The 17530-nt window shown below is 42.3% G+C and overlaps 1 protein-coding gene across 3 annotated transcripts in view; it reads left to right on the forward strand.

Moving 5' to 3' along the window:
• TPCN2 (two pore segment channel 2) overlaps positions 1 to 17530 on the forward strand; it is a 58634-nt gene that overhangs the window by 7689 nt on the left and 33415 nt on the right. For all 3 annotated transcript variants that reach the window (XM_048854333.2, XM_048854334.2, XM_048854335.2), the window contains exons 4-10: positions 329 to 506; positions 5366 to 5482; positions 9254 to 9360; positions 12384 to 12456; positions 13528 to 13627; positions 14042 to 14107; positions 15192 to 15256. In XM_048854333.2, coding sequence (XP_048710290.2) covers positions 329 to 506; positions 5366 to 5482; positions 9254 to 9360; positions 12384 to 12456; positions 13528 to 13627; positions 14042 to 14107; positions 15192 to 15256 — 706 coding nt within the window. The remainder of the gene's footprint in view (positions 1 to 328; positions 507 to 5365; positions 5483 to 9253; positions 9361 to 12383; positions 12457 to 13527; positions 13628 to 14041; positions 14108 to 15191; positions 15257 to 17530) is intronic.

Genomic DNA, 17530 nt, shown 5'->3' on the forward strand with positions numbered 1-17530 from the left:
ACAGTTATTCAAACTTGTATTTGTTATTAGCATTTAATTAAGCAGCAGCAACTGTGTGTCTTCTAGCTCATCTGTTTTCCAGTGGGTGCTATTAAAAGTCCAACATTTTCCAAGCTGTGGTATTTGGTTTGAGGCCAGCCTTTTTATTCTAAATGCAGACAAAAGTCCTGTACTGCTTAGAGGTGTGATATAGTGCTTTCAGATGGTGTCCACTATATGCATTAAGCTTAATACCATTATGAAATTTGATATCCTTCTGATCTCATTTAATTTTGTCATCGGTGTCTGCGCCCTTTAATTCCTGTCTTTATGTTCCCCACCCTTCCAGGGTTTTGAGTCTCACCATTACTCTAATCCTGGCTCTGGCTTTCATTGAAACCCCTTCTTCGCTCACGATCACGTCGGATGTACGATATCGCGGCACAGCCTGGGAGCCTCCTTGTGGCCTGACTGAAAGTATAGAGCTGCTTTGTTTCCTCGTCTTTATAGCTGACGTCTCTGGGAAGGTGAGCAGAGTCATGGTCTGTACAGTATGTAAGAAGCATGTGTGCTTGCTCAGCATAGTTATGGTAGACTCGGTCAAAGTGATGTGTCTGTCCCTCCTTTATATTTTGGGAGATGGTGTGATTTGAAAGGATATTGAGGTTTGCAGTTTTTGAATTTGTGGTGTTTATATCTTAAATTTTGGAAAAAATGCAACTTCACATTGATGTATAAAAACAGTGCAAAAACACTTCAAAATTAGGGAGATACTAGTCATACATTTCCAAGAAATACAACCATATTTCCTTAAATTCAGACAGCTGTTCACTGACAGTAAATAAATTGATAATTGTGTTGCTAAGGGCCAGATCTGGCTGACCTTATTTGGCCAGGTATTCTTGCTATTTTTGTTCGGGTTGTAGAATTGGGCCCTAAATGATCCAGTTTGCTCAGATTCAGACTAATTTCTGAAGTTTGAACCCTTAAGTGCTTCCTATTTTTGAAGGATCAGCATTTTGATCACTACACAGATATTTACCGTGTGTGTGTGTGTGTGTGTGTATATATATATATATATATATATGTGTATATATATATATATGTGTGTGTGTATATATATATGGTTTACTCAAAGAGGTGAGGAGCACCTGCAACGTCTGTTGACTCTTACTTAGCTCCGCTAGTAGAAGAATTCTAGGATTCAGTGTAAGGTGTTTTTGCCACATTCTGTGGGAAATATTTGCAACAAAGACTGAGGCTTTGTCTACACTGGCAAGTTTCTGTGCAGTAAAGCAGATTTCTGCGTTGTAACTCCCATGGTGTACACACTGCCAAGCCACTGAGTGAGCAGAAACTGCGCAGTTGCAGTGCTCTAAACAAACCGCCCCGATGAGAGGTATACAGTTTTCTGCGCCGGGGATACAGCACCACGGTGCCAGTGTAGACACCCTGGTCAATTACAGTGCTGTGATTGGCCTTTGGGAAGCGTCCCACAATGCCTGTTCTCGCCTCTCTGGCCATCGGTTTGAACTCTACTGCCCTGCCATCAGGTGACCAACCGTCATCCCCACTTCGTAAATTCCTTGGGAATTTTGAAAGTCCCCTTCCTGTTTGCTCAGTGATGCGTGCAGTGGTCTCAGTGCATCTTTCCAGGTGAGCAAGCCTGCTCCATGCACCAGGCGATCCACCGCTTGGAGCAATGCCAAGCTCCCCATCAGCATTTGGGGAGAGGAGGCTGTTCAGTCCCAGCTGCACCCCAGCCGTAGGAATTGTGACACCTACTGACAGATTTCACAGTGCATGGCAGAAAGGGGTCATGACTGGGACACACTGCAGTGCAGGGTCAAAGTGAAGGAGCTGCAGAACGCCTACCACAAGGCGCGGGAGGCAAGTCGCCACTCCGGTGCTGCGCCCATGAGCTGCCGGTTCTACAAAAAGCTGGACGCAGTACTTAGTGGCGACTCCATCTCCACTGCGAAGGCCACTGTGCATACTTCAGTGGCTCGCCTGCCAGTCGAGAGTGGACCGAACCAGGAGGAGGAAATCTTGGACGAGGATGTGGAGAGGGAGGGGGACCCAGAGGCAGAGGACGACTTGGAGGTCAGAGATGCATGCAGCCCAGAGCTTTTCTCTACCCCTCAGGAGGCTAGGCAGTCACAGCTGTCGGATCTTGGCGAAGCACAAACAGGAGAGGAGGCCCCTGGTAAGTGGCTTTGATTTGGGAATCGCTGAAGCGAGTTGTTGGGGGCAGGAGGGTTGCAGAAAGCAGGCTTGTGTCGGTATGATGCGCGTACCACCACATGCCTAATCTGAGTGGTGGAACAGGGTGTTGATTGACTTCCTCACTTCCTGGGAATCTGCCTCAGAGATTTCCATGAAACTCTCATGGAGATACTGGGCAATCCGCTGCTGCAGGTTCTTTGGCAGAGCTGCTTTGTTTTTTGCCCCATTAAGGGTAACTTTCCTGCACCACTCTGCTGTCACTGGGGGCCTGGGGGGACACCATTGCTGCACACAGGCGAGCTGCATAAGGGTCAGGGCGGAAGCCGCAGTCTTGGAGAAGACCCTCCCGTGATTTTCTGCTCACCAAGTTATTCCCTAAACTATAAAGGCAAGAAGAGTGCGACATTGATCTCGCAACGCATAACAGTTACGACACGAGATTGCTGGTGGCATTCATGGAGGTGCTGACCACAGTGGAATGCTTCTTTTGGGCTTGGAAAATAAGCACTGAGTGGTGGGATCACATCGTCATGCACGTTTGGGATGATGAGCAGTGGCTGCAGAACTTTCGGATGAGGAAAGCCACATTCATGGGCCTGTGTGATGAGCTCACCCCAGCCCTGTGGCGCAAGGACATGAAAATGAGAGCTCCCCCGTCGTTGGAGAAGCGCATGGCGATTGCACTGTGGAAACTGGCTACTCCAGACTGCTACCAATCGGTCGCTAACCAGTTCGGAGTGGGAAAGTCAACCTTTGGACTCATGTTGATGGAAGTATGCAGGGCCATTAATCGCATCCTGCCCCGAAAAACCATGACTCTGGGGAACATGCGTTTCATTGTGGATGGCTTACAAATGGGCTTCCCTAACTGCAGAGGGTGATAGATGGCATGCATATTCCAGTTCTGGCACCTAGCCAGACCACCTAGCCACTGAGTACATTAATCATAAAGGGTATTTCTCAATAGTTCTCCAGGTGCTTGTAGATCACCGTGGGTGTTTCATGGACATTAGCTCAGGCTGGTCCTGAAAGGTGCACAATGCACGGATCTTTTGGATTACTGAGCTGTTCAGGAAGCTGCAAGCAGGAACTTTCTTTCTGGACCAGAAGATCACCCTAGGGGAAGTCAAAATGCCCATTGTGATCCTGGGAGACCCTGTCTACCCCTTAATGCTGTGGCTTATGAAGCCATGCATGGGGCACCTTGACAGCAGCAAGGAGTGGTTCAACAGGCTGAGCAAGTGCAGAATGGGTGTTGAGTGTGCTTTTGGCTGTTTAAAGGCCTGCTGGTGCTGCCTCTATGGGAAGCTGGACCTGGCCGATGACAATATTCCTATGCTTATAGCTGCATGCTGTATGCTCCATAATATTTGTGAAGGGAAGGGTGAAAGTTTCACTCAGGGCTGGACCGCTGAAGTTCAGTGCCTGGAGGCTGAATTTGAACATCCAGAGACCAGAGCTATTAGAGGGGTGCGTGTGGGCCATAAGGATCAGGGATGCCTTGAGGCAGCAATCTGAAGCTGAAAGCCACTAATATTTGTTGCTATGCTCGGGAATGCAGTGCTTGTAATGCTAGGAGACGATTGTGATTGGTGTAGATGATGCACTTTGAAGGTGTAAGAAAATTGCCTGTTGCTTTGCAGGGCTCTGTTTGCTTTCAATTAATGTAATAAAGATTACTTTCAAACCAAAAGAATTATTTTATTAAAAAAACAACAGCCAGAGGAGAGAGAAACAAAAAACACATTACCACTGAGGGGGAAGGGGGAAGGGAGGGTCCCAGCAGTAGGTGGGGTCCCAGGATGGTTAAAGATTTGTGTATGTCCAGGTATCATATCCAGCCTCTCCTTTGGAGTACAGTGCAGCAGGTACTGTACTTCAGCAGGGCTAAACTGCAGAGGGACGGGTGTTGAGTGCAGTGGGTACTGGGAGTCTGCAAGGCTGGACTGTGACGGGGCAGGAGTTGAATGCAGCGAGTACAGACTGGAGCCAGGAGGTTGATAAGAGGTGTGTTGGCAGTGTCTGGGGGGCGCATGGGAAAGAGTTTTGCGACAGCAGCTGCCGGGGAGGGCGGGTGCGGAGCTGCTCAGTTTGCAGTGCTAGTGGCTCCTGGAGCATGTCCGCTTGGCGCTCCATAATGTGTAAGAGCTGCTCCGTGGCTTCGTTCTGGCGCGCCACATTCTCCTTTCGGTCCCTCTTCTCGGTGTCCTGCCACTCCTTCAATTCTTGTTTTTCGGCTGCGGAGTGCATCATGACATCATGCAGCAAGTTCTCCTTAGTTCTTCATGGCCACTTTCTAATTCTGCGCAGCCATTCAGCTGGCGATAACAGAGGGAGGCTGGGCTCCCCAGGTCACATCTGTGAAGCCAAAATGCAACATTTTACAGAAGTAGTATTATTTGCAACACACAGACCACTGATTTAAAACACGGCCACTATTCTCAAACCTGTCACTAACTGGCTGACCCCAGGCAAGCACACATGAGCCACAAGACTTCCAAAATGGAGAGTTGGGGCAGGGGAAATCAGTGTTCCAGGACCGTACTGTACGTGGGGCACGTGGCTCTTGGGGAGAGCCAGCACTGTGGGGGGGGGCGCCTTATAATCATTCCTGTCCCCACATTTTCCACAGGCTGTGTTCATTATGGAAGATATCTCACTGCTGTTAGTGAGAGTGAGCAGCATATTGATAAACAGTGCGGGATCCATTCCTGCAGACCAAAGAGGCAGAGCGTGCAGTACACAAACTGTTGAAAGAATGTGCCAAATGCGGACGGAAGCGCAGGGATTGCTGGGATGTGAAGCAATGCTTTGGTACAGGTCCCAGGTTGCCCTGCGATCCCCTCCGCCTTCCCAGAACTCTTAGTGGCAGAAGAGGAAGAGATGCTCTGTGGGATAGCTGCCCAGAGTGCACCGCTCCGAATACTGCTGCAAGCACCGCAAGTGTGAACTTGCTGTTGTGCAGGCAGCTGACAGCATTAACACGCAACAGCAGTTTCCCTTCAGTGCTCTCTGAGCGGCACTGTAACTCTGCCAGTGTAGACATACCCTTAAAAATAACACATCTTTGACAGTGTATTTGGATCAGTTTCCTTTTCAGTTTAGCCCCTACTCAACTTGTTATGGTTTAACAGATGTTTAAATTTTGTTTGCCTTCCAGAGTTATTTAATTGGTTGGGAAGAATTTCGGAAAACGAAATGGCTGCTGGCTTATATCCTGACACTGGTGGTTTCCCTTATCGACTGGACTGTGTCACTGAGCTTTTCTTGTACAGAGGTAAGAATTGTTGTTACCTCCATCCCTCCCCAAACTATCAGCAGGCTTGTGGCAGGGAGGGAATTACTGCAGGGAAGGCAGTTAGGAGGGCCTGGACTGTGTGGTGCCTAAAAATTTCAGTGCAGGGTGGGGAGTCTTGCTTTTATTGTCTTGTGTTTGCTGCTGGAGTGAGCATAATGAGACATTAGGAAACACCTGCTGTAGCAAAGCTAGTCTTTAGGGACTCTTAATTTGAGTTTCTCAATAAAGGATGTAATGCTTTCTGTAAAATTAAATAAAGCTTTGCCAATATAAGTAGTCTTTGTGATAATTTGAATGGAATAGAAAAGAATCTGGCCATTAGCAGAAATTTCATTTTGCAGGAGGGAGAGGACAGAATTTTCCATTGGATTTAACTGTGTAGGATTTACGGAGGGTAGCTGCCCATGGCCAGCCCTCCATTTCAAAATGTCGAGATAAATATAGTGCCAAATCTTGCGTTTTCAGAGGGAGTTGCAGTCATTTTAACCATGTGACTTTACAAGAGCAATATGATCAAAAATCTTGTGATATGCTTCTAAACACACATATCCTAATGATAGTAACCTAGCTTTTCACTCATCTTCCTCCACTGTGCAACAGCTCCCCTGGCTGTAAGTCACTCGCACTGAATCATCATCAATCAGTGATTACAAAATATTCAAATGTACAGGAAGAGAATGAGGTTGGAGTTTTGCATTTTGTGTTAATGCAGATTCCTGTGCCAAAGCCATTGTCAAACACGACTCACCCACCCCCAGCAAAGCATGTAAACCTTGCTTCAGGTCATTTGCAGGAGTAGCCAGGGGTTGAATGCAGTTGGCACTGTTAGTGTCAAACTGTTAGCCTCACAATTTTGTAATGCATATTTTAGTGACTAGGATACTGGTGCAGTGGCAAAGAAAGAATTTTTAATGTTGAATGGACATGACAGCTGAACTTGCATATGAAGCAGGAGTGTTCTGCTGTCCCAGCTAGCTTCTTTTTTTATGTTTTACCTGAGAGACAAGGTGGGTGAAGTAATATCTTCTATTGGACCAATTTCTCTTCATGAAAGAGATAAGCTTTTGAGCTACACAGAGCTCTTCTTCAGGTCTGGGAAAGGTAATCAGAATGTCACAGCTAAATACATGATGGAACAGATTGTTTAGCATAAATAGTTTACCCATATTGTAAGAGACCAAGGTGAAGTGCCAGTTAGCTGCAATCATAGGACTAAAAAAGAGGGGATTAGTGGGTTACAGATTGTTATAGTAAACTATAAATCCAATGTGTTTATTAAGTTTGTGATTTCTAGTGTCTAGCAAAGTTATGAATGAAAGCTCTTCTTTTGAAGATGTTGTGCAAGTTTACTTTGAGGATGAGGATTGAGAGTTCAGATATGGAGTAATCGTTCTGTGAAGAGTGTTCACCCGTGGGTGATAGTGTTTTTTGTCCTTTATCATTTTTTGTGTGTGAGTTCTATATCTGACTCATCAAACCCCATCTTCAGAGGAAACTTGCACAACACTTTCAAAAGACAAGCTTGGGAGCTTAAATTCATAACTTTGCTAGACACTAGAAATTAATTTTCTCTCTACTGTTACTCAGCCTTCTTGTCAACTGTTTGAAATGGGCCATCCTGATTATCACTACAAAAAGTTTTTTTCTTCCTGCTGATAATAGCTCACCTTAATTGATTACTCTCGTTAGAGTTGGTATGGCAACCTCCATTTTTTCATGTTCTCTGTATATATATCTTCCTACTGTATTTTCCACTGCATGCATCTGATGAAGTGGGCTTTAGCCCTCAAAAGCTTAGGCTCAAATAAATTTGTTAGTCTCTAAGGTGCCACAAGTGCTCCTCGTTCTTTTAATGGACTTAATAAAGACACTGGAATTATGACTTATTACAACAATCTGTAACCCACTAACAGCCCCCCCCCCCCCCCCCCCCCCCCCCCGTCCCCTCCTGTGACAGGGGTGTTAACGGGTCACTTCATCTTGAATGGACCCTTGAAATACGTGTTAACTACTTATGCTAAACAATCTGTTCCACTTTGTATTTAGCTGTGGCACTCAGGCTTTGTATACACTGGAAAGTGAGAGACAAAACTTTTGTTGTTCAGAGGTGTTAAAAAAATACCACCACCCCGAAAGACAAAAGTTGATGACAAGCGCTGGTGTGAACAACGCTTTGTCGGCAGGAGAGCGCTCTCCTACTGACAAACAGCAGCTACACTGTGCGTCTTTTAATGGCACAGCTATGTTGCTAAAATCTGCGTAGTGTAGACATAGCCTCGGAGTACGTTTCCCAGACCTGAAGAAGAGCTCTGTGTGTCTCACCAACAGAAGTTGATCCAATAAAAGATATTACCTCATCCACCTTGTCTTGCTAATATGCTGGTACCAATGCTGCATACTTTTGAAGCAGGTTTAAATACAATAATAATAACAACAAAAAAGGCATCAGACCAAAACCCTGGTTGAGGGAATGAGGTAAATGTCTTGTTTTGTTGCTGCATCAAGTTAATGCAAGTTAGTCTCTATATTGGCTAGCAACTGCTTCTAAATCCAAACCATTGTTAATATTTAGGCCTGGTCTGTACATAGTTTTTGTACATTTTGTGATTTTTCTACTGAAAGAGTTAAATCTGCACAGTAGTGCTCTATCGTATTATAACCTATTCTCCTCCTTTTATGGGAATGAGCTATACTGGGATAAGCTCCTTTATACCAATATAGCTGCATCCAATCTTCGGTGGTGGTGGGCTTGTACTACTTTCACTATATAGGTATAGTTAAAATGGTATAGTTTTTGTGTATAGAAAAGCTTTTTGGGAAAACCCGATGCACCCTAATGTACAAATCCTGGACCCAACTGTCTGTAAACTAAAGAAAACCATGTGTGTCTAAAATGGTACGTTTACCTCCATCCCTCATCCTTGTAGTGATCCTGATGATTTTTCAGTGGCCTAAGGAGTCCTTCAGCAAAATCAGAGAAGTAAAGACTTTATATTTCTAACCTAAAAAAGGTCTGTAGGGGAGAGGGGAAGCAGAAGTAAAAGATAAATACAGCATGAAAAGTTACTGTGTTCATATATAATAAAAAAAATCAAATGACAAAACTATTTTCCCTTTTGAGGATCACTTTAAAAAAATTAAAGAATTTGTTTAAAAAAATATTTACATAAAGGCTGATTTAAAAAAAACACTAGATTTTTGTAAGTTGCTTTCCCCTGTGTGCAATACAAGTTGCCTTTTGCTTGCAGAATAAAGCTTTGTAAAATCATATACTTGGTAAGGGTTTGACAACTAATGGTTAGAACAAGGGACTGAGTCAAAAATCCAGGGTAATAGCAGCCACTGATTCACTCTGTGTCCTGGAGCAGGTTATGTATTAGCTGCTTTGAAAATTCCACCCTTAACCTTTGTGAGCCTCAGTTTACCTGGCTGTAAAATGAAACGAATGATCAATAGGTGCCTTGCAAGATGATGGAAGACTAATTCATGAGTGTTTGTAAAACAAACTGAGATCCTTGTGTACAAGGGGCTTTAGAAGTACAAAGTATTCTAATCGCCTTCAGTTATTGTCTGAACTTTGGACTGGGTTTAGCTGTTGCATAATAAAAATTCCTTTTATGAAGTGTCATTATTTCTGGAAACCCATCTTTTTCTTCATCTTTTCTGACAAAAATGCCTAAAAAATTAGTGGTGTCTGCTGTGTGAAACTTCGTAGGGCTCAATACCAAATCCACTATTTTATTTTCACAGACTATAAGAATAAGACGAATTCTCCGGCCCTTCTTTCTCCTTCAGAACTCCTCTATGATGAAAAAGACATTAAAATGCATCAACAGCACTCTGCCAGAAATGGCAAGGTAGGTAACAGCACAGTAATTTCCCTCAGATCTGTTGCAGCCTTGTACCTGAACATGCTTTTTAGGTAGTCTCATTATTCTGGGAGTGTGGAGTCTGGACAGGTTCTATGTTGAGAGAGACCAGCTAGGTAAATGATTAGCCACTGAGCGGATGAAAGAAAATCCCTTACAGGAGCAGGCTGTGGCCTACCTATAGCTGGGAAAATTATCTATGCAGTAACTTAAATGTTACCCAAGTGGTGAGGTGAGCTAATTCTGTTCTGTATAGTTTCTCATACTGCGCTTATCAACGTAGTATTTGAGTGCCTTCCAGTAGTGCATTAAGTTATGTGACTAGGGGTTGGTCTACACTACAGAGTTAGGTCGACCTAACTCTGTAGGTGTCTAGACTACAACGTTGCTCCCGCTGATTTAAGTCACCCACTACACCGACCTAATAGCTCTACCTCCGCGAGGGGCGTAGTGCTTAGGTTGATGTAGTTAGGGTGACACAGTGTCTGTGTAGACACTGTGTTACTTACTTTGCCTGTTGGCTATCAGCCCCACACATGGCTTACAGCTGGAGCCCCCTTACCCCAGGGTTAACAGTCCCAGCTGTCAGCCCTGCATGGGGGTCATAGTTGGAACCTTCTACCCTGGCAAGGGTGTGTGTGTGTGCTCCAGCTTTCAGTGCCCCACAATGCCCCACACAGTTAAGTCGATGGAAGCGCTCCTAGTGAAGACATGCACCACCAACAGAGGGGGTGTAGAGTGGACATGAACCATTGCAGTAATTACTGCAGTGGTTGTACGTCGACCCATCTTAGGTCGCCTTAATTTTGTAGTGTAGACAAGGCCTAAATCTGCAACTGTCATGTGTTGTTTGTTTTCTCTTCCTCTTCCTGGGGGAGAGGCATGAGCAGTGGAGTGTTTTGTTTTGGTAGGCTTTTAGGGTTCGTTAGGTTGGTTGCTTGTTTTAAATATGCATGTTACTATGCTTCCCATCACAATGGCCAAAGGTTCTCAAAGTTTCACTTCCTTTCTGGGAGCTTGAGGCCTGGTGATTGTGTACCTTATCCTGAGAGTTGTGGGTATGATCACTTCTCAGTATCAGATCACTTGTCTATTTTAAGTCTTGCCAGCAAGCATGTGGTGCCTATAAAACAAGTAGCAGTAGTGATGATTTGTGCATGTGAATGTGTTTGTCTCTCACACTTTTATATAATACTTGGTACTCATACAGATCTTTTTATACTGAAAGTACTATTGTGACTGGGGTCCTAGTGGGGAGCCAGCTGTGGTCACTCAATTAGAGGGAAATGGAAAGAATGGGACAGACAATCCCCATAAAGCTGGTGGCTATTCCAATACTTAGATTTACCAAGCCAGCATAAAACAGCTTCTTTATTACCTTACGGGTTACTCAGAAGTCCAAACAACACAGTTCCCTTAAAGTGATCCAGCCTCTGGTCTCCATCCAGGTACCCACGTCAAATATAATGAAAATTTCTGTAAATCTTATTTCATCATATAAAAGAAAAGGTTCTACCAATCCCAAAGTACTGGACACATTACCTCCTAGGTTAATGAATGTTTCAGATCTTACCCAAATACATGCTACAGCCAATTCCTATTAACTAAACTAAAATTTACTAAAAAACAAAAGAGAGAGAGTATGGTTAAAAGATCAGTATACATACAGACATGAGTTCAACTCATTGAGGTTCAGATTCACAGCAGAGATGGTGAGCTTTGTAGTTGCAAAGAGTTCCTTTAGAATTCAGTTCATGGGTCATCGTCCAATGTCCAAATCTCATATTCAGGGCGTACCAGCATAACTGGGACCTCAATCTTGCAACTTAAACTTCCCCTGAAGAAGCTTATGGAGATCTGAGATGACAGAATCAGGACCCAAGGATCTTTTATACAATTTCATGTCCTCTTTGACAAGTTGGGAGTTCTTCGGGGAACAAAAGGTAATTAGGATGACTTTGAAGGAGGTCCATCACCAGTACTTAGCTATATGAATTAACATAAGGCCATTTGCTTGTTCCTCCATCATTCACAGTGCTTTTCAAAGAGAGATGAATACCGAGACATCCCATGTTTACAATTCATTTAAATGATATCAGAATACAGCATAGACAGGGACTGTTGATTACATTGTTGACCCTACTCATACATATGTAAATACACAAAAACACAAACATTATCTCCCCACATGTCTTTTGAGGGTTATTTATTTTGCAGGATGTTTAACCTTTTCTAGCCATGCGTCACAACTATGTACATTAATCCTCATAACCCCCTTGCATTAGGGGAATCAGACATCAACTGGTTAAGTGTCTTGTCCAGGACCCCTGAGAGAATCTGTTTCAGAGCTGTGAGTAGAACATAGGGAATTCTATTATGAACTCAAACCATTAGGCTATCTTCTCCTTCGATGCATTTATTGCAGGGTGCTTTACTTCAGTATTTTCATTCTTGGGGGAGCATTATCAGTACAGATATTGATTTGTATGTTCTTATTAGAAGCCTTTAACTAGAAAACAAAGTAAGGGGTGCAATCAAACGGCATGATGCTTTTTTAAAGAGACTTGTTCCTGCACATGCGTGTGTATGGTATATAGACTTTGCTATATCCCGTCACATCTCTTTGATTCAGACAGGGCATATTAATCTTAGAATCAAAGATCTATACAAACCCACTAAGACTATATATTTTTGCCAAAGGAGGTCATAAGGCCTAATGCTATAGAAACAATCCTCATAATTCGGTGACAGAAGACTATGACCCTGATTTTGGAAAGCATTTAGATGCATACTTAAGTCCCATTGACTTCAGTCCTGCAGTCAGTTTTGATTAAAGTCAATGACACATGCTTACGGGTCCTGAATTGGGATGCTGTTCCGAATAAGGCCTGTATGATTTGTTTAACTGCTTTGCTCTAGCTTTTTTTAAAAACATTGTTTTCGTTTAGGACTGCATCCTCTTGTGTTTTAGCAAAAAACTGATGTCGACATATATATTTTCTCTCCGATAGCGTTGTTCTGCTGCTAGCTGTTCACTTGTGTCTCTTTACCATGTTTGGTATGCTGCTGTTTGCTCGATCAAAGGTAACTAATAATTAACAGTTATGCTGTGACAAATCCCAATATTGTTTTTTCTGGCCTGAGTGGCTGTTGCATATGTTGGTTGTATGACTAAGCCAGAGAAACCCGTTCCCCAGCCTTCTTTGCCAGAACTCTTGGGATGGATTTATAATCTCTTACAGGAGGGTTGGTTTTAGAAACTGAATTACAAAATGTACTCAGTCTAATGATTACTGTACTATATATTTAAGAATGCATTGGAAGGTCATTTCCAAACCAGTTTTACAGTCTCTTCTTTCTCCATCTCTAAATGCTATGTCTCCAAAACTGAACTTTGTCTTTATTTCTGAGCTGTGACTACACTAACCTCCCTACTGCATTTTTTTTTATCCCTTTGCCTAGTTCTGTTTATAGCTATCCTGGCTGACATGGTGGTAAAAATGCCAGCAGCCTTATCCATGCAGGAGCTTCCAGTGTTACAGTTGATAAAGTTGTGCTGGTATTAGCACAGGTGAGAATTTTAAAGTAGGAACAGAAAGGCTAGTGTAGTAAAGGCCCTAAAATCACAACATGGAAACAGGGCCGTGTGTGTGTGTGTGTGTATATATATATATAGAGAGAGACAGAGACACAGACAGACAGAGACACAGACAGACAGAGACACAGACAGACAGAGACACAGACAGACAGAGACACAGACAGACAGAGACACAGACAGACAGACAGACCTACCTACCTACCTACCTGTCTTCCCTCCCATGTCCATAGCCTTTAGGAAGACCTAAATCCTGTATTAACACTTCTACATCTTGCTTGTTTTTAACTGTTCTTTGTTATGTTTTAATGATTGTTAATCAGTCAGATGTCTGCCTGAAGGCGCTACAGCAGCATAACTGATTTGATTGTATTAGAACCTTGCATATAAGTTGCCTACGTTTTCTACACTACTCTCACAGCTCTCTTGGTAGACTTGGCTGTCTGTATTGTATCAAGAAAAGTGTTCTTGAGTGATTCTTAACTGATTTTCCCTGGCAAGACAGAGGCTTGTTGACACCTTAGTGTTGCTTTGGTAAAAATATGGATCTCTGTGTCTAGGATAAGCAGCAGGACAAGGAATGGGTGGGATATTTTCACAATTTGCCAGATTCACTGACTTCACTGCTGGTGCTGCTGACTACTGCAAATAACCCTGACGGTGAGCAATCCATTCCAAAGTCATTCTCCTCTCCTCTCTCCTATTAACAATATAAAATAGTTGATGGAATGGATTCCATTGCTCTCCTTAATTTACTGCCTGACCACTATCAAATGATCCTAAATATTCTTACTATTCTTCCGTATAATGGCTCCTTCTGCAGTTAGTGAGGAAACTGCATGGACTGCTCCAAATTTGTGTCCTTTTTAACTCTTTAAAGCCTTTAAAGATTTCTCCAACTTCTGCCCCCATTGAAACAATTTAAACTGTCATAATTTCATTGATTTAAGCTATGACATTTACCCCAGATAATCTGTCCCTTGGTCTCCACCGATACTAGATCAGGATTTTAAGTGTTTGTTTCTTTCAGACACAACGTTACTAACTCCCAGTTGTTTTAAAACTTTTATACAGTGATGATTCCTGCATATTCTAAGAATCGAGCCTATTCTATCTTCTTCATACTCTTCACTGTGTTGGGTAAGTCACCTGTTCTCTTCAGTAACTTCGGGTTTGTACACACTACCACTTATGTTGGTATAACTTATGTCGCTCAGCGGTGTGAATAAGTGACATAAGTTACATTGAGCTAAGTGCTGATATGGACAGCGCTATATCGGCATGAGAACTTCTCCCGCTGACATAGCTAACGTCTCTCGTGGAGGTGATTTTTATTAGAGCTCTCCCATCGGCAAAGAGCATCTTCACCAGACATGCTACAGTGGCACAGCTGCAGCACTTCTAGTGTAGACTAGCCTGTAGAGTGCTAAGTTACTCGTTAATCATTTTACCACACCTTGACAGAGGAACCTTAGAATTGGAGTTTGGAAAAGCTGTTGTTTTAATTTTTTTCTGGGATTTATAACCACAATAGTCTTTCTTTGTGTTTCTTTTTACTTAAACGCTGCAGTTTTATTTACCTCTCTGAAGTATCTTGAAGTATAGTTTTCATGAAAGATGTTTACAGCAATTTTACTCATTTTTAGGTAGGTTAGTCCATGACCAGTTGTTAGTTCAAACTTATGTAGAACCATACATACAAACTATTGGCAAATTGTATTAGTTGGGCTGGTGGGGAGGGCAAGAATCAGATATTTGTTGTGAGGAAGCTAATTGTGTTGAATTTTAGATTCACTTTACCAGTTTACTGTGCAACATACACAAACGTTGTAATTTAATTCTTATTTTTTTCTATCAAAGTTTTAAGATGTAAAGTTCTATTCAGTTGAAAAGTCTTCATTAGTTTCTGCATTTACAAATACTTCTGTTTTAAAACCTGACTTCCTGTTATAGCTCTGCTTATTACTTAAGGAATATACTTGAGTGAACTATAGAAATGTTAAGTTTGATTTCTCTCTTAGTGGCTATTGTAAAAGTGTTGTTGTAGGTTCTGTTTTATGAGTTAGCAATATTCGAATTCTATAGGACTGTTATTTCACCAAAAATGACTCTGTCTAGGTCCAAATTATTCATTGTGTGGCTTAGTCAGGCAAACATGACATGATTCAAAGAAAGTGAACTAAATGTCCAGCGGATCTCACTATATGTATTTCTTTTCTTTAAGGAAACTTGTTTCTGATGAACTTGCTGACAGCGATAATATACAATCAGTTTCGAGGATACCTTCTGGTGAGTAAAACATGCCTTTTTTGTGTGCTGATATGTGCTAATCACGCTATTGGTGAGCCATAAACATACAGCTTCTCAAGATAACTCTAAGTCTGAAATGCATGGGAGTGGAGTTTGAAATTACCTTGTATTGTCAAAGCGGCACAACCTCTTTGATTGGGGACACAGTTACAATAGTATAAAGGCGTTTATACTAGTATACCTTCTTCCTGTATGGGAAGTGGAGTAAGCTATAACCCAGTTTAATTGTGTTCTTGCACTAGAATTTGTACTGATTTAACTATTGTAAAAAATCTACACCCCAACCAAAATAGCTATATCAGAACAAAACTATGTGGCTCAGGCCTAGGTGTATTACTGTTTATGGTACCTAGCACAATAGGTCCCATCTCTCGGTTGGGGCATTTAGGTGCTATTTTAATAGATAAAAATAACAATAATAAAAAAATCACTGTTATATATTCCTCCTGCATGGTACAGCATGTGAAATCCTCAAGTCAGAAGTGGTGACTGGTCCTCGCTACAAATCGTGTTGCTATAACTTCTGCCTGTAAAAAGAACCTTTTCTCTCTGTTTCATTTTTATTTTATGCTTAGACCGTATTGTGGCATGTGCTGTAATTTTTTAAAGTGCAAACCACTGAACTTGCTGCAGAACTTGAGTTCTGTGGAAGTGACTAGCCAGTAAATTAGAAGGAGACATTACTTTGGCTTGTTGCTGAATCTTCATTCCCCCTTTGCTACCATTTATTCATTTGGGTGGGGGAGGTGTTAAAGCAAGTTACTGCCTGAGCTGCAGATATATCCATGGATACTTAAATTCAAATAAAAGGAGTCTATGACATATAAAGAATCAGTTGTACACTTTAACTCCTCTGCCCCATAGTACCTGAGTACCTTTCAGTAGTGCATTAAGCAACGTGGGGATTGTTCTCTCTTATCCTCTCCTCTAGGAGAGAGTTGTGTGTTCAGTGTAGTGCTTTGTTTTGGTTTGCTTTAAAATGTACATGCTGCTCAGTGTTTATATTGGAGAAGGCAGGTCAAAGAAACATGCCTTGCCCATGGAGCAGGAGATAGTGAGACTTGTAATGGTCCTTAGCTCCTGGGGGAGTTCGTTGCACAGTCTTGGACTGACCGCTGAGCATGCTTTGTCTCCTGCCCAGATGAGCTTTACCTTATGTGTGTCACTGTTGCCCTCCAGTGGAGGTGAGCTTGGATCGCTTCAGCAGGAAGTGCTATGAGTGCTACTTCAGAAATGAAAAATCCTGAAACGGTGGATACAGGAAGAGGTTAACACTATAAAGGAATGAATCCCACAGCATTTGACATGTTAGTGTCCCTGATTTTTGAGTCTCTTGCACATTGTACCACATCTGGTTCTTGGTAGGCTGAGAGAGAGCTAAGGGTAAGAGTGAGTCTGTGAGAGGAATTGGGAAAGGCTCTCCCTCAAACAGGATTGTACATGGGTTTTTACACTCATTGCCTTTCCAGCTGAATAACTTTCAACAGTAAGTGAGGATGCCTGATTTGCAATGTAGGTAGTCTTGGGACTGTTCAACACTGGTGACATTGGAGAGAGAAGTTCTTACCTTATCTTAAAACTAGGGCTGTCAAGCGATTAAAAAAATTAATCGCGATTAATCGCACCGTTAATAATAGAATACCATTAATTTAAATATTTTTGGATGTTTTCTACATTTTCAAATATATTGATTTCAATTACAACACAATACAAAGTATACAGTGCTCATTTTATATTTATTTTTATTACAAGTACTTGTACTGTAAAAAAAATTCACCTAATACAAGTACTGTGGTGCAGTCATGAAAGTTGAACTTACAAATGTAGAATTATGTACAAAAAACCTGCATTCAAGAATAAAACAATGTAACACTTCAGAGCCTGCAAGTCCACTCAGTCCTACTTCTTGTTTAGCCAATCACTCAGACAAACAAGTTTTGTTTACATTTGCAGGAGACAATGGTGCCTACTTCTTCTTTACAATGTCATCTGATGTTGCAAGATTTTTACGTGTCAGATGCACTAAAGATTCATATGTCCCTTCATGCTTCAACCACCATTCCAGGGGACATGCATCCATGCTGATGATGGGTTGTGCGCGATGACAGTCCAAAACAGTGTGGACCGACGCATGTTGATTTTCATTATCTGAGTCAGATGCCACCAGCAGAAAGTTGATTTTCTTTTTTGGTGGTTCGGGTTCTGTAGTTTCTGCATCAAAATGTTGCTCTTTTACGACTTCTGAAAGCATGC

Source organism: Caretta caretta, chromosome 6 (genome assembly GCF_965140235.1).
Source record: "Caretta caretta isolate rCarCar2 chromosome 6, rCarCar1.hap1, whole genome shotgun sequence".
NCBI lineage: Eukaryota > Metazoa > Chordata > Testudines > Cheloniidae > Caretta > Caretta caretta.